The following is a 20900-nucleotide window of genomic DNA, read 5'->3' on the forward strand; positions in this document are numbered from 1 at the left end:
ACATAATGCGAAGAAAGATACAATACACACATGGCCCCCTTGCTGTAAAGACACTAAACACAGCTACAGACACACAACCCTGGAGGTAAGAGTGAAGGACTAAAGGGCTAAAAGCATTTGGGTTTGGTTTATTTTAATTTGTTTACTCTTTTTATATATAGACAGAGCCACAGTCCTCTCTCTGGCTTTGGATATTTCTACAGTGTTAGAGGTTAAATCTCATGGTTGCCTGTTAGCACTAATCACACAAGTAGGTAAAGGTCAAAGAAGAATGTGTGTGCAGTCTGTGGGTTTGGCTCTCATTCAAATAAAGGCTTAAATGTCTAATCTTAGTGTCTAGGAGACCAAAACTAATTTAACTAAAGGAATATTTTACTGAAAAATAACTTATTTTACCTAAGATGTTATTCAAATACATTCTCACATTTTCTTTCACTTGATTCAGTTGACATTATTATCCTACTTTATAGCATTTTAAGAACACAGCCTGTAATTACACTTCTAACTTTTGAGTGGCTGTATATTAACCTCTGCATAACTTAGCATTACTTTGCATAAGTAATTTATAGAATACAAATCGTCCTTTAAATGTTGGGATATGGGGAGAGATGTAAGATCAAGTAGCTATTTTGTTAGCTCAGATCTACTGCTGCATTCATCTGGAAGACCAACGTCGTAAATGTAAATCAAACTTCAGTGAAAACAAAAGAAAAAGGCGCTTACTATCTGGAACTTGGGATAGTCTCCTCCACTCCAAGTTCAACAAGTGACTTCAAAACACATGCAGTGAACAAAGTAGCTCCTTTGCGAAGGAAAGGCAGACATGGAGGCGTCCATGTTTATTTTCCCCTTTGTAGCTCGAATGAACAGAAACATAGGTGAAATTTGTTGAAACCAGATTAGAAAACAATCATCCAATAGTCTTATTCATTACTATGAACTTGGGAATGATCCTCATTAAAGAAATCTTCAGAAATCTTTGATTAAATTATATATTTTTTAAGTCAGATGATAAACTTTTGAGCTCAACCTTATAGAAAGAATATTGAACGTGAACAACAGAACATCAAAGTGAGGGTGAGGAACCATGTTATATAATGTGCTCTCTCTTTGTGTGTGTGTGTGTGTGTGTGTGTGTGTGTGTGTGTGTGTGTGTGTGTGTGTGTGTGTGTGTGTGTGTGTGTGTGTGTGTGTGTGTGACAGTGGGGAGAGCGGTGCAGGTAAAACAGAGAGTACCAAAGTGATTCTGCGGTTCTTGTCTTTAATGAGTCAGCAGAGCCTAGAACTTTCTGCAAGACACACAACATCTCATGTGGAGGAGGCTCTCTTGGAAAGCAGGTTTATATATACACACACACACACACACACACACACACACACACACAAAGCACAATACCAGCAAAATCATTTACTTTGACAGTCTCTTTCTTTTTCCCTCTACATCCTTTTGACTATCTATGTGTTTCTTTTTCAGTCCTATAATGGAAGCATTTGGGAACGCTAAGACGGTCTATAATAATAACTCCAGCCGATTCGGGAAGTTCATCCAGCTTCACTTTAGCCAGCGTGGGAACATTCAGGGAGGAAAGATTGTGGACTGTATCCTGTATTACTCTGAACACGATCCTCCTAAAAGATCAATGCTTCCTCTGCTTCCTCTAATACCGTGTGCATGTGCGTTTGTTTTGTGTGAGTGTGTGTGTATGTGTATGTGTGTGTGTGTGTGTGTGTGTGTGTGTGTGTGTGTGTGTGTGTGTGTGTGTGTGTGTGTGTGTGTTTGAGAGGGAGAGATAGAGTGTGTGTCAGAGAATGTGTCAGAGAAAGAAAAAGTGAGAGCATATGCTTGACAGATTGGTTGTTAAAGAGCAAACAATTTTTTTACTGTCTGTTTATTTTCCTTGACCATATTTTACCATACAGACTTATTAGAAAAGGTGAGCAATTAGTTTTTGTTATATATATATATATATATATATATATATATATATATATATATATATATATATATATATATATATATATATATATATATATATTTACATCTATATATTTACATTTATATTTATATATATTATACATGTGTATAATTTTGTTGTCAGAATCGGGTTGTGCGTCAGAATCCAGGCGAGAGGAACTACCACATATTCTATGCTTTACTGGCAGGAACCAGTGCAGAACAGAAAGGTCAGTATGGCTTCAACACCTCAGCCTTTTTGTCTCCTGGTTCATCTAAGTCCTTTTGTCTGTTTTATACAAATCGATTTTATCCTCTCTTAATTTTGCTCTCTCACTCTGTCTCACTGTACAGAGGAGTTTTCTCTGCTGCCTGCTGAGAGTTTTTATTACCTGAATCAGTCTGGCTGCGTGAAGGATCACACCATCAGTGACACAGAAACATTCCAGGAAGTGCTGGTAAGACACAGTTATTTGAAGTAAAGGGTAAATTACATGCTATCCCAATGGTGGTGTGATCCTGTTGTCCCAATTTGGGCCCTAGGGCTAGTATCACAGGGCCACAAGGCCAAAGTGGTGCAACCTAAATCAGGAAAGCACCACTACTCGGCTATTCTTGGTGTGTAACATGGTGCTGATCCTGTGACTAGTTAGGCCAAAGTGGGGCATCCTAAGGCAGGAGAGCATCACAAGTAGGCTCAAGTGTGAGACGAGGGTGTTGATCCACTGACAAGTAAGCCTCCGAAGGCCATTGTGGAGCAACCAAATGCAGGAAGGCATGAGACGGGTTATCTCAGTTCAGAAAAGGGTGTTGATCTAAAGAGGGGTAAGACTCCATAGTCCAAAGTAGGGCAACGACATCGACACACTTCAATAACTAATAACACTACAGTTGCAACAAGAGGAAACAAATAGTGCAGATGTCATATCAAAATTGTGTTCACAATATACAGTATATGAACAAAAGTATTTTTTGATACTTATTTATAGATTTCAGTTGTTTCAGTCAGGTCCATTTGCATTTACAAACATTTGTGATAAAATGGGTCATTCTAAGGCGCAGTATAAAATGTGCTGTTGTAAGAGGATCCCACATTTGCATTATGTTAGTTTGTGAAATTTTATCCCTTAAAGATATTCAATAGTAAACTAAATAATAAGAAAGTGGAGATGTATAGAATTAACAAGACTCAGCCACCAGCTGTGATGAAACGGGTTTTCATGACTGAGAAGCACCATGCAAGCATCACACCACCAAGTACGATGGCAAGCTTTGAATAGAGTGGTATAAAGCATGCCACCATTAGACTGTGAAAACATGTTCTGTGGTGTGATTAAGGCTTCTCTTTCTGGCAGTCTAATGGAAAGTCTCGGTTCGAGGGATGGTAGGAAAATGTTTTCTGTGCCAATTGTAAAGTTTGATGGAGGAGGGATAATGGTATGGGTTTTTTTGGATGGGTTTAGTGTGGAAGAACTTGACTGGCCCACACAAAGCCCCGACCTTAACCCAATCAAACACCTTTGGGATGAACTGGAATGGAGGTTGTCAGCCAGACCACCTTGTCCAACATCAGTAAATGGGCTTACAAATGGTCTACTAGATTAATAGGCAAAAATTCCCATAGTAACACAAAAAATGTTGTGGAAAACCTTCCCAGAGGAGAAGAAGCTGTTATAGCTAGGGCCCATTCCATTTTAATGTGTATAGTTTTATGTATTTAAAATGTGACATCATTACAGACCCCATTGGTGTAATAATCAGGTGCCCCATTATTTTTGTTCATATTGTGTATAATTTAAACAAATGTATGTATACTTGAACCATAATTGCACACAAACCAACTTTTATCTCTACCATATATCAGTTACTGTCATTCCAATCATCCCTTTCCTTCTTTCAGGTCATTTCCTTTCCAGTAGTTTTATTTTTCATGACCAATTGAACAATTAATTTCCTTCTTCTCCATAAATTATTCTCCCTGAAACAGGGTAGGTAAAGTATAAACACATGCTTCCTGTGGGACATGTACAACCATGCTGTGGCAGAGGGCAATGCAACTCACTCATACAAAAGTGCTATCTGCCCTTTTATACATACATGAGCTTACAGGAGCTTACTGGCTCCTGGTCATGGATGACTACTGTAACATCGAGATTACAGTTTTTCTCAGTTGCTTCATCCTTAAAAATCATCCTTAATATTTGCAAACCAGTAGCTGCATTCTTAAAACATTGTGTACAATCAGCACAATTCATTGGATTTCTTGTTAAAGCCCGTACTTTTCTCAAAATCAATAGTTCATCCTTTAAAAGAAAGAATTTGTGTCAACCAACATCTCATTGCCATCAAAATGACAAGTCCTTTCGTCATTGTTCACAAACAAGATCGTCAAAATGTTTAGTCATGTTGTCAGTATGACGGGGCACAGTTTCAGAATATCTTGATATAAACTACGGTTTGGATCACAGTGACTGAAAATGCACAAGGCTGATTTTCTTCTGTATGCCATCCATGAATTTCAGCAGCACAAATTCATTTATTTAATTGCATATTTTATTTATATTGATTGCAAGAGACCGGACAGGATTCACACTTTTACTGCTCTATACAAGTGTTCGTTTGTTTTTTAGTTGTTCATCCATTTTTAGAATTTACATTTTTTCTGCTGCTCTGTCTGTATACACTCTCCAATTCAAGATTCACAAGATGGTTTAACCATTTTGCATTCAATGACTTTTGCAATGAATTGATGCTGGGATCTTTTGGGGGTTAAGACTATTTAGGTGAAACCAGTATAATATATTGATATATATTGATAATAGATTGATCAACATAAACATAAACAACTAATAATTGAGGAAACAGCAGACAATTGTACACGTGTGTGTGTGTGTGTGTGTGTGTGTGTGTGTGTGTGTGTGTGTGTGTGTGTGTGTGTGTGTGTGTGTGTGTTTGTTTGTTTGTTTAGCATGCCCTGCGGACCATGCAGTTCGACGAGGAGAGTATCAGTGAGGTTTTGAGGCTTTTAGCTGGAATTCTGCATCTTGGCAACATCGAATTCGCCACAGCAGGAGGAGCTCAGGTTTCCTCCAAACCAGGTGTACACTTTTTCCCCCTCTCCTTCTCTTTTTGACATTGTTATTTAACACCTCCTAGCTCATTCTCTCTTTTTTTGCCTGCCTGCCATAATATACGATGCTAATATTAATCTTTTTATTTGTATTGACACTTTAATTACTAGGAATGATTTTGTTGCATTTATTATACTTTATTCTAGGCCAACCAAATCAATAAAAAAAAATTGTGTGTGTTTGTGTTTGTGTGTGTTTTTAGCTCTTAGCAGTTCCTCAGAACTGTTGGGTTTGGACTGCACACAGTTGGCTGAGGTTCTGACACACAGATCTATGATCCTCCGAGGGGAAGAGATCAGCACTCCACTTACTGTTGAGCAGGTGACATGCACATGTACACACACACACACACACACACACACACACACACACACACACACACTCAATATACACAGTTTTAACTGATCTAACTAATAACACACATACACATGCTTGTGTTACACGTGTTTGTGTGTGTGCACGCTCTAGGCTGTTGATTCTCGGGACTCGATGGCTATGGCGCTCTACTCTCAGTGCTTCACTTGGATCATCCACAAACTCAACAAGCGCATCCATGGCAAGGACGACTTCAAGTCTATCGGCATCCTGGACATTTTTGGCTTTGAGAACTTTGAGGTACCAATCAGTCCTGTACAGACAGCATAATAACATATAGTGTATTTAGAAATTAGTAGCACAATGATGACATTTGGATAACTCATATCTGGTACAGGGGATTGAGAGACAAGACTTAAACAGATGTGTGATGTTGTTTCTCTGTCGTTCAGGTGAATCGCTTTGAGCAATTCAACATTAATTACGCCAATGAAAAGCTGCAGGAGTATTTCAATAAGCACATATTCTCTCTGGAGCAGCTGGAGTACAACAGGTATGTTGTGTATGTGCATGTGTGTGTGTTTCTGTTTGATGCACTTGTCCTTTTTCAGAAAAAAAAATACTTACTGTAGCTTTTGTAAACTATAGTGGGGGGTCTTAGGGTTAGGTTATGGTTAGGGTTGGGTTGGGTTTAGGAATAGGGTTTGGGGATAGGGTTAGGTTTGGAGTTGGGTTAAGGGGTTAGTTTTAAGAGTTAGGGTAAGGGTAAGAGTTAGGGCAAGGGTTAGGGTAAGAGTTAGGGTAAAGGTTAGGGTAAGAGTAAGAAAAGGGTAAGAGTTAGGGTAAGGGTTAGCATTAGGGCAAGGGTTAGGGTAAGGTTTAGCATTAGGGTAAGGGTTAGCATTTGGGTAAGGGTTAGGGTAAGAGTTAGGATTAGGGTTAGGGTAAGGGTAAGAGTTAGTGAAACGGTAAGGGTAAGGGTTAGGGTAAGAGTTAGGGAAAGGATAAGGGTTAGGGTAAAAGTTAGGGTAAAGGTTAGGGTAAGGGTAAGAGTTAGGGTAAAGGTTAGGGTAAGGGTAAGATTTAGGGTAAAGGTTATGGTAGGGGTAAGAGTTAGGGTAAGGGTTAGTGTAAGGGTAAGAATTAGGCTTAGGGTAAGGGTAAGAGTTAGGGCAAGGGTTAGGGAAAGGATAAGGGTTAGGGTAAGAGTTAGGGTAAAGGTTAGGGTAAGGGTAAGATTTAGGGTAAGGGTAAGAGTTAGGGTAAAGGTTAGGGTAAGAGTAAGAGTTAGGGTAAAGGTTAGGGTAAGGGTAAGATTTAGGGTAAAAGTTACGGTAGGGGTAAGAGTTAGGGTAAGGGTTAGGGTAGGGGTAAGAGTTAGGGTAAAGGTAAGAAATAGGGTAAAGGTTAGGTTTGGGGTGACCACTCATTGTGTCCACTCTGTGCCGTGTTGGTGATGTAAATACAATCTAAAATCTATCTATCTATCTATCTATCTATCTATCTATCTATCTATCTATCTATCTATCTATCTATCTATCTATCTATCTATCTATCTATCTATCTATCTATCTATCTATTCAAAAGATCAGTTGCTATCTCCTTAAATTGTTGCAGAAAAATACAGGCTTTTGCAAGAAATCCAATATATTTTGCTGCTTGTACAAATTGTTTTGACTGGTTCGCAAATATTAAGGATGATTTAAGAACTGCTTCAATGCAAATGAAAAAAAAAAAATTATATTCATCCAGTATATTGTCGGCTTCCACAAGAAAAATCTTGCAACACCCACGATTCCTACACAAGCGTGTGTGTGAGACACTCATTGTAATTTTTTATTGTAGAATGTAGGCGATGATTTGATTAACTAGTTGATTGGTTGCTTATGCAAAAAAATCTGAAGCAAGAAAAAGTTTTGGGTTCATAAAAAGGCTTTTCCATTCCAGTAGAACAATTGCCAGACATAAATCACCTGGATTCACAAGTTGCAAGTCGAATGACCTTTAACTTAAGCTATAATATGTGATGTATGATGGTGGTTGTTTCATTGATCCATACATTATATGGACAAAAGTTTGTGGAAACCTGACCATAAGATTTATGCTTTTTGAACATCCTAGTCCACATTTTTTGCTTTTATGTTAACCTCCACTCTTCTGGAAAGATGTTCAACTGTGTTATTGTGCTTGTGGAGATTTGTGCTTATTTAGCTACATGGTGTGAGTAAAGTCAGACTAATGTGATGTGGTGAGGAGGCCTGGTGTGCAGCCAGCATTCCATTTCATCCCAAAGGTGTTTAATAGGGTTGAGGTCAGAACTCTAAAGTAGGCCACTCAAAATCTTCCACCATATCTTAGTGCACAGATGCATGGTCATGCTTGAACAGGTTTGGATCTCGTAGTTCAGAAAATTCAATGCTACCACATCCAAGAACATCCTATACAACTGTATACCTCTTCTTGTGGTAACAGTTTGGGAAAGAACTAGTCATTACTGAACAGCCTTTCCACCAGTGTGTTTGCTTAACTGGCTCTTTATACATCATGATGCTGACGACAGCATTCCGTGAAGAAATAAAAACTTTTTAGGTTCAAGTCAAGGTGTCATTGTATCTTAGGCAAAAAACAGGTTTGGGCAAAAACTGTTTCTCCTTAATATTTTGATGGTGTTTGGGATATTTTCAGAAAAGATTCTTACTGTATATGTAAACTATCTCTCTGCCATGTGTGGTTCCTTACTTGTTAAATGTTTTTAAATGATTTTTAAATAATTTTAAATGTTATTACTTGTGGTGGAAATTAAACCAAAATTAGAATCAGGTTTATTTGCTAAGTGTGCTGACACAAACAAGAAATTTGGTTCCAGCTGTTGGTGACTCTCAAAAGTACAGACATAAATAACAACATACATTTAGCTTATAGACTATACAAGACAATAATACATATTAAATCAGAAAGAAATGCATATTCCCCTATAGGAAAGAGTGCACTTTTTAGAATTATATAGCAGATTTCACCATGTGAAGTTTTTTCATTTTTTTTTTATCTTGTGTGTGTGTGTGTGTGTGTGTGTGTGTGTGTGTGTGTGTGTGTGTGTGTGTGTGTGTGTGTGTGTGTGTGTGTGTGTGTGTGTGTGTGTGTGTGTGTGCGTGTGTAGAGAAGGGCTGATCTGGGATGATGTTAACTGGATGGACAATGGAGAGTGTTTGGATTTAATAGAAAAGGTAATCTACATTCACATGCCCTGCTTTATATTCATGAGAACTGGTGCTGTGTGAATGATGAACGATCCTCAGTATGTGAGTGTGCTTTATTTTTTTTGTATATATATGTGTGTGTGTTTGTGTTGACCGTTTGCAGAAACTGGGTCTTTTGGCGCTGATAAATGAGGAAAGCCATTTTCCCAAAGCCACTGATGCTACTTTGCTGGAAAAGCTCCACAGTCAACACTCTGTAAGTATCCTAAGACACACAAACACACACACACACACACACACACACACACACACACACACACACACACACACACACACACACTTACCCATACACACACATAATTCTACTTTAAAATCCTGTGAAATCTAATGTATTTTTCTTTGTATAATGCATTTAATATTGGACATTGTCCCAGAGCAGCCGATAATAATTACGAATATGTAATTAAGTTCGTAAATGATTAAGAATATACATTTTACCAACCAGACAATAATACATCTTAGATTCAGACATTTTTGTGGAAATCCAGACATCCAGTCGTGCATTAGTGATATGATTGTGTTTTGTATAATATCTGTGTATATTTAATTATTCCAGCAGGGGGCAGTAGAGTAAAATAGAATGGAATGGAGGTTTATTTTACTTACAGTTAATTTAAAGGCTATCTCAGTTCAGTCTTCTGCCTCTGGTTATTATTTGTAATTAACTGTAGTTGAACCTCATTCTTCTCTCTCTATGTCTTTTTTGTATCACTCACAGAAAAACACTTTCTACATAAAGCCTCGTGTAGCTGTGCACAACTTTGGAGTGAAGCACTATGCAGGAGAGGTAAGACACACACTAGCCAACATACTCTGTGTATTCAGTATTCAGTGCTGTGCAACAGTTACAAAGCATGTGTGAGTTTCCAAATTGTGTTTCTTGTGGGTTTTGGAAGAGAATCATGACCTATGGTCATCGCCACTGCGGTCAGTGTCAGTCAAGTACATTGTATTTTCTTGCATCCTTTTGCATTTTTAGTTTATTTAGTCACATCCTCTTTGCTCTGTAGGTGGTGTATGATGTGAGAGGAATCCTGGAGAAAAACCGAGACACTTTCCGAGATGACATCCTCAAATTACTCAGGGATAGCAGGTGTGTATGTGTATGTATGTGTATGTGTGTGTGTGTGTGTGTGTGTGTGTGTGTCTGACTGTCTCATACCATAACACATAACCATAGTTTCCAAAAAGCAGCACTTTAATTAACAACTATAACTAGAATATACATTTCCAGCTACACTGCTTCTTATCCTTCAACTTTATTAGCAACAAATAATCAGGAAAAAACACATCTGTATATCATATTTTACAATTAAAATGTATTCCAATTTCTAAAAGTGTATTAATTTGGTACTACTGCATTCATTCGGGAAGTGTACACAGCATGGAAGCTGTTGTCCATCAGCAGAAGATACTGTCTATAAGGTTTTTTTAAAGGCTGATAATTCACCTGCAAATTGAAACATCATGTTTTTTAGTACCAGTCTCAGTAGCAGATTGAGTATAAACATGTCTGGATCAGCCTCTGTCGGCTCACAGTACACTCACTGAGTGGAATTGGATAGTGATGTGTAACCCATGGCCCATGGTTATGATGCAATTCATTGTGCCAGATTGAAAGGTTTTCATTTTAGGTTTATTTTGCTTTAATACCTGCAAAGAATTACTGTGTGAGGAATGATGTTTCTTTCAGAGTGAAAGCAAAATAGGAGCTTCAATTAAAAATTAAAGAAAGAAATGAAGAACCAGCTAAGTTCCATTTGTTCCGAATAACTGCTTATTTTCTACCTGAGTTGTCGACATTCCCTTATGTATTAGCAACCCGTCTATGGAAGTCATATTGTGTGTAGGTTTTGAAGGCTGACATGCTGTTGTGTTTTTTTTTATTTACTTCATTCAATTTGCCCTTTTATATATTACTATGTATGTTTACTAAATTTTCTTTCTTTCTTTTTCACTTTCTCTCTTTTCTCTTACTTTCTGTCTTTGTTTTCAGTTTGGATTTTGTATATGATCTGTTTGAGAGAATGAGTAGCCGGTGTGGGCAGGACATGATGAAAAGCAGCTCACAGCACCGCAGATCAACAGTCAGCTCCCAGTTTAAGGTGAGAGCCGGAAGAAAACCACCATTAAATCGCTCACAGTTGATGTTTATAGACATAGCGGAAAAAGTAATTTGACGGCTTTGAACACTTGTAAACACTTTAGAAATGGTTATTCTTTTCCATAGATAGATAGATAGATAGATAGATAGATAGATAGATAGATAGATAGATAGATAGATAGATAGATAGATAGATAGATAGATAGATAGATAGATAGATAGATAGATAGCATCACAAGTCAGGGTATATAGTCAGTAGGGCAGGATGTGTCCATTCACAAACCATAATCACATTCCTGCTCATTTTACTATGTTAAAGTCTTTCAAAAACGGCTAACACAATGCTAACACAATGCTAACATGTCTAGTATGCCTCTGTGACTTATATTGTGAGCTAGCATGTTGTACCTTACTAAAAGCATTCTGTTAAGCTAAAAAATGTTGTTAGCTGTTGTAATATTTTAACAGAGCTAAATAAATGACTCACTTTGACTATGTTTCTGTAGCCAAACAATCATTTAATCTTACGCAATTAGTCTATGCGCATATTATCTCACATTATTGATTTCTTCTTACCCAGAATTCTTTACACTCCCTGATGTCCACCCTGAGCACATCCAACCCTTTCTTTGTGCGCTGCATCAAACCCAACAACAAAAAGGTATACATGCAATCCCCTGCACACACCTGCACACAGAGCTTATATGTGTTTAGGGCAGATATAACTGTAAATATCAGGAAAGTAAAGAAAGTAAATGTCAACGGCGCCATATTTTGAAAAACTAAAGAGTTATTTATCTCATAATGACAACAAATGTTTTATTCTTTCACAACTGCAGATAATTTCCTTTAGCCTGTGTGCCACTACGTTCGATCTCTCGAAAACATGCAACACCAGCACCATGATGTACACATTGATGTACATTAAGTCAAGATTTATAAAGTCATTCATTTATATTCTCAATATATAATTTTAATTTCCATTTTTTGCCACTTGAAAATAAAACAAAAATATTGTTAAATGTTAAATTAGAAATTAGATTTGTTTTTCTTTTTTCCACTTCTCATATGAAGCATGGTGGGTCAAATCAAAGGTCGTCCCCTAGTTTGGGCATCTCTGGTTTAGGTTTATTTTAGCAGTGTTATAGAATGTTACAGAGACACAGGTGGGAGTTAAAAAGTTTGATTAAAGAGTTCGATTCTCATGCATAGGATCGGAAAGTTTTTTTTCATGATGTCATGACAACATGGCAACCGTGGCGAGAGCTAAAGCGCACCCATCACCATGCTTCATTCTGTTACAGAAGTCGTCAGCAGCGCTGCACAGGACTTGGTCAAGAAGAATGTTTTCTAAGAAATGCATTTTTGGATGTGAGAGAAGGAGAAACTTGTTCAGTACTTACCATATAGACACATCCTGCTGTAGTCGTTGTTGCCTCTGTAGTTCTTGATGTTCAATTTCAGATTCGGGATCCAATTCTGGATTAAATATGTATGGCTGGATCTGATTGTTAGCCTTCGTTTAAGACTATAAAGTTTTTGTTCCTGTTTTATCTTTAGCTGTGTAACAGCTTGCAGACGATCGCTACACAAATGCTACTTGTGCTCGCAACTCTTTAGCTCCACCAACGACACGCCTCCAGAAGCTCAACTGTTTTCCGGAGAGAAAGCTGTTTTTTTCTTTAATAAATCTAATAAAAGTTAAGACTCTTTTCGAAAATATGACGTATGCAGCACTATTCTATTGGTATTCAAGATTTACATGGCCGAAACTGTGAGTGTTATGTCCCCTTGAAACACCTTCAATCATCTGCGTAACACATTTTACCTTTCATTTTACGATTACTTACTTTGTTTTTCTTTTATATTTATTTACTTACACCACATATTTAACATGCTTTTTATCGGATGTGTTTTTCCAGAGCAACCTATATAACCTGCATCTCTCTCTCAATTTCTGTCTGTATGTGTGGGACAGAGGGAGACAGCATGACAGAGAGACACACACGTTTTTTCAAAAGTAAACAAGTGAGCCCCACGCTGCCCAATTTTTACCCACAATCCTCTCTCTGACACCCTCCTAACAACATGCACAAATTAGCCCAGCATGGGTCTGAGCACCATGGCAACCAGCAGTGGCTGAAAGAGATCAGAGCTGTGTATTGTGTGAGTAAACTGTGTATGTGTGCGTGTGTGTAAAGAGAGTGAGAGGGGCAGGACTGGTCAGTTAATAACTCTTGTAAAGCTGCACACTTGCTCGCAGGCTGAGATCCAGCGCTGCAGGATGAGAGGAGATCTACTAGATTACGGTACAAGTTTGACTCCGAGAGGATGCAGGTGTGTGTTTGGGGATGATTTAGAAAAATGACCTCGTCGGATGCGTCGTGCAGGTGTTTTGATCAGTGGTACAGTAGTGAAATTGCTTTTAAAGGGTTGCTTTTGTCTGTCGTTTAATTTGAAGCCTGATGTATTAGTTGTTAATTGTTCGTTTTTAATTAAATATGCTTTTTATTGCATCTGTGAATTTGCTTGTTGGAAAATATAGAACCAGCTGTGTTGTTATGTGCTGGAATGATGCACTGGAATGTTTCTGCAAGTTAATAGAAAGTGTACCTGGACATCCAAGCGTTATAAGTGAGGTTAATGGGAGAAGATTTTAATTTCTGCAGAAGATCAGGATTATATTTGATCTAAGTACCTTATTATGCATTAGACATTAGTTTAATTGTTTGATTAGTTACAAGATATCTATGGATGTGAACAGCTCATGTGCATCACATGCTGTCTAGAATGCAAAAGAGTCGTCTCTGTGCTGTGGGTGTGTGCTTGCCTTAAATCTTTCTATTGACCATTAGACTTCAGACTAACCTCCACCTCCCCCACCTTACTGACATCAACCCCCATCTACAAACTAACACACACATACACACAGCCAAGGAAACACAGACGGACATCATAGCTGACTGCATTGTGACGTATGTCGCATGCATCAGTATGTTAATGACGTTGGAAGTGTGTGTGTGTGTGTGTGTGAGAGAGAGAGAGAGAGAGAGAGAGAGAGAGAGAGAGAGAGAGAGAGAGAGAGAGAGAGAGAGAGAGAGAGAGAGAGAGAAGAGAGAGAATTTGCTTGTGTGTTACATTTGTGTGTGTATTCTATAGTGAATCCCATCAGTGTGAGCTGCCATGGACTCTCACAGAGCTCCATTCATCACACATCTGTCCATCTATGTGTCTTTCCGCACTTCATCCTTCTATCTGCAGAGATTGACATTTAGCCGGGGCAAGATTAGTAGCATACAGAGCACTCCGTTTCCGACCTCACGCCCACAGAGGTCGAAGGTCCCTGGAGTGTGGTTGGTGGGGTTCATACATAAATGAATCAAAAAATTTTTTTTTTCTGTTCTACTGGATTTTGGATATGAGGGTTTCAGAAGTTTGAAGAGGAATTATACTTGTTTATGTTGCATAAAAAAAGAAGACGTAAAAAGTTTGTAATGGAAAAAGACTGATACTATTTACCCAGTTAACGGCCCCAGTTAACGGTATTAACTGGGGCCAAACTAGGGATAGTCAGAGGTTTTTTTTTACCACTGCAGAACAAAAAAAGAGTGAACTATGTGTGGATTGTTTTGTGTATTAAGAGAGAAGTACAGTATATAACCTCATATTGAACATCTATGTCTATTGCAGAGGTGACCAAACATTTTCGTAAGAAGGGCCAAAACTTTAACTTGATTGAAGGCTGTGGGCTTAAAGTAAATGTTGTACTATGCCGAACCCTAGTATATTAAAATAAAACTTGCCCCGACTTACTAACGAGTTCCATTCCGGGAACACAGTCCATTTTGTCCATAAGTCCAACAAAGTGAGTTTTTTTTACTGCTTTGATACTAATAAACAATGTAATACATAAAAACACACAAAAAACACTGGTAATAAAATATTTGTACTCTTACAGTACCTTAAAATGTTTTTTTCGGTTTGTTCGCATAATTGCTCTGTATTCCGCTTAACTAATTTAGTTTGATTTTCAAGGTTTTTTCATTTTAAACTTAGTACAATGAAACCATAATAAAAATCACTCCTGCATTGTTTTCAAATAGAGTACAATAGAATGAAAGGTCTTATACATAACCAATACATAAAAGCAATCCAGCCATTTGCTTGTAATATCAGTGACCATTAATGAGAGACATGAAGCTGCACTGTATTTTTTTTAAAGATTTTCTAAATTAGGTTTCAACTTATTTACAATGTACTCAGGATATTATGTAGGTAAGAGTCAGTTTGGTTCTCAGTTTCCACTTGTTCGAGTTACACATACTGAAAATCCTTTTTTGTGGCTTACAAATAAGAACAAATATTATTTTAAATTGGAAAAAAAGATCTATTAATGATTTGTGGTCTACGGAATACACCATTTGTGTAGTCAGTCATTCATTTTCAGATTCTCTCCATTATTGTATGTCTGCCTCTGTTTAAAACAGCAAAGCTTTTCGAATGAATATACCAACATTTATTTTTTTTCAGTCTGGATTTAGTGGTTGCCAAAATACGTAAAAATTAAAACCATTTAAGCATAAAGCAAATAGAAATATTTTTTCTTTTTCCCTTCTTTCAGGTTCCAGATCAGTTTGATCATTCTGTAGTACTGAACCAGTTGCGCTATTCTGGCATGCTGGAGACAGTGCGAATCCGGCGGGCTGGCTATCCTGTTCGGAGAAACTTCCAGGATTTCTGTACCAGGTTTGTCCCACATTCTAATAGCTTTATTTAAAAAGATCAATTATTTATAAAAAATAAATAAATAAAAAAAACCCTAATTGAGGGTTCTCCTGTTTTTTTCCACCCCTTTAACACATTGTGGTGGTGTGGAAATTAACAGTATCTCACAAAAGTGAGTACACCCCTCATATTTCAGCAACCATTTTAGTATTTTCTCAAGGGACAAAACTATATTAGTAGTCAATGTGCAGCTTGTATAGCAGTATAGATTTAGAAAACAACTCAACATACAGCCATTACTGTTCTAATAATTGGCAACAAAAGTGAGTACACCCTAAATGAACATGTCAGAACTGTGTCCAAAGTGTAAATATTTTGTGTGAGCACCATTGTTGGATGTTAGACACCTGGCGCTTCTTCACCTTCCGCTTGAGGATACACAGCTGCTCAATAGGGTTCAGGTCTGGAGACATACTTGGCCACTTGATCACCTTCATCATCAGCTTCCTCAGCAAAGCAGCTGTCATCTTGTCGGTGTGTTTAGGGTCTTTATCTTATTGAGAAACTGCAAATGGGCCAAGGGAGGGCAACATATTCTGCTTCAGAATGTCACAGTACATGTTGGAATCCATGTTTCTCTCAATGAATTGCAGCTCCCCAGACCATGATGCTACCACCACCATGCTTGACTAATAGCCATACAATCTGATTTGTTGCTGTGTGTGGCATATGGTCTGAGCATTGTAAAACTGAAACGATTCCTTGAGTAGCTAGAGTAGTTCGAATACAAGAATAATTGAGGCAAATTATTTATTTGTTTTTTATTCGAATTGTTACTTGTTTTTGTCCATTTAACTACACACAGCTTTCTGTTACTCAATGGACCATTATTACTGGCTTTTGCCTAAATCCAAGCCTTTCAACATTTCTTTCATTTATTTCTTGCAATTCTGACTTTTATTTCTCGCAAATTCTGACTTGGCAGAAAAAAAGTCAGAATTGTGAGAAATAATGTCAAAATTGCGAGAAAAAGAAGTTGGAATTGTCAGGAACAAAACTCGATATTGTGAGAAAAAAAGCCAGAATTAGGCAACTTTTTTTTTTGTTGCCCAAAACGGGCTTCTGAAATAATAATAATATTAGGCTGTACAATGTCGTTTACTTTTTTTTTTAGTAATCTAAAATGTATTTTTATATAAAAAATTTTTTTTTTTGTTTATTTAGTTTTTTTATTTTCATATTTTTTTGTACTTGCATTTTAATGTAATATAACAATTAAATGCATTAAATTAGTTAACATTAATTTTTTACAGATAGTCTTGTATGCAATGAAATTTTTCTAAAAAGCAAACAATTTACTTCGTTCATTTAAAGAGACTCGTCTTGCTCTTTAATAAAGAAAAAGTCCTTCTTACCCGATTACTCAATTAATTGATGGAATATTTGGTTACTAAAGTAATCGATAGCTACAGCCCTAGAGCACTGAAAAGTGAACCTTCCGCTTCTGCAACTTCTAAAGCAATGCTGCAGCTCTCATGCGTCTTTTTTTTAAAGCAGCTTCTGCACCTGATGCACAGCACAATCCCAGCTTATTAGATGGACCTTTGCGAGGTTCCGAGTGAAAACCAATCTTGGAAAACCTCTGTATGACCCTGGCCACTGTACTTTTGTTGCCAGTTATTTAGACAATAATGTCTGTATGTTGAGTTATTAATAGAGCACAGTAAATCTGTACTGCTACACAAGCTGCACAATGACTACTCTAAAATATATCCAAGTTTCATTTCTATAGTAGTGTCCTTTGAGAAGATGCGTAAGATGGTAGCTGAACTGTGAGGGGGTGTACTCACTTTTGTAAGATATTGTAATATTATAACTACTCAATATGTGTATATACATATATATGGTATGTGGTAGGTCATTAAAGGTTTTTTAAAAAAGCTTTCCAGTCAGGAGGTAATCTGATCACAGCACCATTAAGCTACCACTTTTGGGCCCTTAAATAAGGCCCCTCACCTGCTTAACTAAAACTGCTGAAACTGCAAATAGTCTGGATAATGACATGTGCTCAATGCCATAAATGTTTATCATAGTGAAGCGGATTTGAATGTTAATGGTAATGTACTTTAGCATAAATAAATGTTCCTGTTGTTCTGTTTAATTAATTATTTATTTATTAAAATCATCCGATTTTAAAATTTTGGCCGCACCTTTATTGTTTTTGTGTTGTTGTTGTTTTTTTAAATCAGGTACTATGTGTTGATGAGAAGTCTGGCGAAGTGTAATGACCCCAAGGAGGCATGTCTCCAGGTGCTCCGCCTCTACGACAGCAGTCGTGAAGAATGGCAGCTGGGAAAGACGAGGGTAAGAAAGCCTCCTTTAGTTACTTCTTCCTAATGTTTTACAGCATTGTATTAATGATGATGAAAAACTCCTTCATTGTTCTTATAAGTTCAGTTTGTCCTGCACATCTTGATTTGCGCTGGTAGGTTTTCCTGAGGGAGAGTCTGGAGCTGCGATTGGAAAAGAAGCGAGAGGAGGAAGTGCTTCAGGCTGCAGCCATTATACAGGCTTACCTTTTGGGTTACAGAGCAAGGTAAACATTAATGAGCACATATACACATAGATCCTAGTTTCAGTGTATGCTATATATTACTCTATCCTGTCCTGGCTTGGGTCCACTTGTCCTCTCACAGGAAAAGCTCACTGCAAAAACACTCAAAGGTTATAATGCCTTATTCAATGCCTTTATTCACAGTGCATGGTGATGAATATGAGACTGTGAGTATGAGTCTTTACTGTCACCTCCATAGCTGTGAAGTACTGTACTTAAGTAGCTTTTTCACTTATCTGTACTTTTCTGAAGTATTTCCATTTGGGGAGACTTTTACTTTAACTTCACTAAGATTCAAAGTCAAATATCACTTTTTACTCAACTACATTTTGAGAAATCACTCGTTCCTTTTTATTTATAAGCGGATAAAAACTGGTCAAGCACACAGCAAGGCACCAATCAGAGTGGAGTAAGTTTTGAACTTGTTTTGATTGCCGCTTGATGGGCTCTACCAACGAACAAACATACAGTTCAGCATTGGACCCAAAGCAAGCAAAACATTTTGAGAGAAATAGTACATATAAACCTTAAACCGAAACCGCCTGCTCTCAAATCCTGTTATTTCATTTGGTTCTAAAAGGAAATTTTTAGTTTCAAGGTTTGGGGCTGATGTTAATTTTAACAGATATCATTTAGTTTTTGAGTAATTAATATAATTTTATTAATAAAATAAATAAATATATTTTTTTTATTAATAACCCAGCCATTAGGGGGGCACAAGCCAGTGTACTCTTAGTGCCGGTCCCAAGCCCGGGTAAATGGGGAGGGTTGCGTTAGGAAGGGCATCCAGCGTAAAACATGTGCCAAATCAAATATGCGGATCACAAATGAGAATTTCATACCGGATCGGTCGAGGCCCGGGGTAACAACGACCGCCACAGGTATCGTTAGCCGACAGGGTACCGGTGGAAATTGGGCTACTGTTGGCCGAAGGAGGAGAAGGAGAGGAGGAAGGCGTCTACAGAGACGGCAGGAAAAGGAGCAGTGTAGGAGAGTAGAGGTTCGGGTTGGTACTTTAAATGTTGGTACTATGACGGGTAAAGGGAGAGAGATAGCTGATATGATGGAGAGGAGAAAGGTAGATGTGTTGTGTGTTCAGGAGACCAAGTGGAAAGGGAGTAAGGCCAGGAACATTGGAGGTGGGTTTAAACTGTTTTATCATGGTGTGGATGGAAAGAGAAATGGTGTAGGGGTGATTCTGAAGGAAGCGTACAGTAAGAGTGTAGTGGAGGTGAAGAGAGTTTCTGATAGGGTGATGATCGTGAAGGTGGAAGTTGAAGGGATGATGATAAATGTCATCAGTGCCTATGCTCCACAAGTTGGCTGTGAGATGGAGGAGAAAGAAAGATTCTGGAGTGAATTAGATGAAGTGGTAGATGGTGTACCTAGGAAAGAACGATTGGTGATTGGGGCAGACTTTAATGGGCATGTAGGTGAAGGGAACAGAGGTGATGAGGAGGTGATGGGTAGGTATGGTTTTAAGGAGAGGAATGTGGAAGGGCAGATGGTGGTAGATTTTGCTAAAAGGATGGAAATGGCAGTGGTGAACACGTATTTTAAGAAGAAGGAGGATCATAGGGTGACGTATAAGAGTGGAGGAAGGTGCACACAGGTGGATTATCTTCTGTGTAGGAGATGCAACCTGAAGGAGATTGGAGACTGTAAGGTGTTGGCGGGGCACAGTGTAGCTAGACAGCATCGGATGGTGGTCTGTAGGATGGTTTTGGAGGCGAAGAAGAAGAGGAGGAAAGTAAGGTTTGAAACAAGAATAAGATGGTGGAAACTGAAGGAGGAAGAGTGTAGTGTGAGGTTTAGGGAAGAGGTCAGACAGGGGCTTGGTGGTGGTGAAGAGGTGCCGGATGATTGGGCAACTACTGCAGGAGTGATGAGGGAGGCAGCTAGAAAAGTACTTGGTGTGACATCTGGAAATAGAAAGCAAGACAAGGAGACGTGGTGGTGGAATGAGGAAGTGCAGGAGAGCATTAGGGGAAAGAGATTGGCAAAACAGAAGTGGGATCGACAGAGTGATGAGAAGAGTAGGCAGGAGTACAAGGAGATGCGGCAGCAGGTTAAAAGGGATGTGGCGAAAGCCAAGGAAAAGGCATATGAGGAACTGTATAAGAGGTTGGACACTAAGGAAGGAGAAAAGGATTTATACCGATTGGCCAAGCAGAGGGACCGAGCTGGGAAGGATGTACTGCAAGTTAGAGCAATAAAGGATGGAGAGGGAAATGTGTTGACTAGTGAGGAGAGTGTGTTGAGAAGATGGAGGGAGTATTTTGAGCAGCTGATGAATGAGGAAAATCAGAGAGAGAGAAGGTTGGAGGATGTGAAGTTGGTGAAGCAGGATGTAGATAGGATTAGTAAGGAGGAAGTGAGAGCAGCGATTAAGAGGATGAAGAATGGAAAGTCGGTTGGACCAGATGACATACCGGTAGAAGCGTGGAGATGTTTAGGAGAGATGGCAGTGGAGTTTTTAACCAGATTGTTAAACAGGATTCTGGAAGGGGAGAGGATGCCTGAGGAATGGAGAAGGAGTGTGCTGGTACCGATCTTTAAGCATAAGGGAGATGTGCAGACCTGCAGTAACTACAGGGGAATTAAGTTGATCAGTCACACCATGAAGTTATGGGAAAGAGTAGTGGAAGCCAGGCTGAGAGAAGAGGTGACCATCTGTGAGCAACAGTATGGTTTCATGCCGAGGAAGAGCACCACAGATGCCTTATTTGCTTTGAGGATGTTGATGGAGAAGTATAGAGAAGGACAGAAGGAGCTGCATTGTGTATTTGTGGATTTAGAG

At 38.4% G+C, this 20900-nt stretch overlaps 1 protein-coding gene across 1 annotated transcript in view; it reads left to right on the forward strand.

Annotated features, from left to right (window-relative positions):
- The window catches only part of myo10 (myosin X), an 84228-nt gene that overhangs the window by 43290 nt on the left and 20038 nt on the right, over nt 1-20900 (forward strand). Inside the window, exons 5-22 of the mRNA XM_083525447.1 lie at nt 1204-1338; nt 1475-1599; nt 1921-1934; nt 2100-2184; nt 2309-2412; nt 4923-5052; nt 5288-5406; nt 5554-5700; nt 5853-5953; nt 8558-8624; nt 8761-8853; nt 9376-9444; nt 9668-9750; nt 10654-10762; nt 11342-11422; nt 15383-15507; nt 17736-17850; nt 17976-18082. Of these exons, the coding sequence (XP_083381573.1) occupies nt 1204-1338; nt 1475-1599; nt 1921-1934; nt 2100-2184; nt 2309-2412; nt 4923-5052; nt 5288-5406; nt 5554-5700; nt 5853-5953; nt 8558-8624; nt 8761-8853; nt 9376-9444; nt 9668-9750; nt 10654-10762; nt 11342-11422; nt 15383-15507; nt 17736-17850; nt 17976-18082 (1809 nt within the window). The remainder of the gene's footprint in view (nt 1-1203; nt 1339-1474; nt 1600-1920; nt 1935-2099; nt 2185-2308; nt 2413-4922; nt 5053-5287; nt 5407-5553; nt 5701-5852; nt 5954-8557; nt 8625-8760; nt 8854-9375; nt 9445-9667; nt 9751-10653; nt 10763-11341; nt 11423-15382; nt 15508-17735; nt 17851-17975; nt 18083-20900) is intronic.

The sequence above is a fragment of the Silurus aristotelis genome (assembly GCF_946808225.1).
Source record: "Silurus aristotelis genome assembly, chromosome: 22".
Taxonomy (NCBI): domain Eukaryota; kingdom Metazoa; phylum Chordata; class Actinopteri; order Siluriformes; family Siluridae; genus Silurus; species Silurus aristotelis.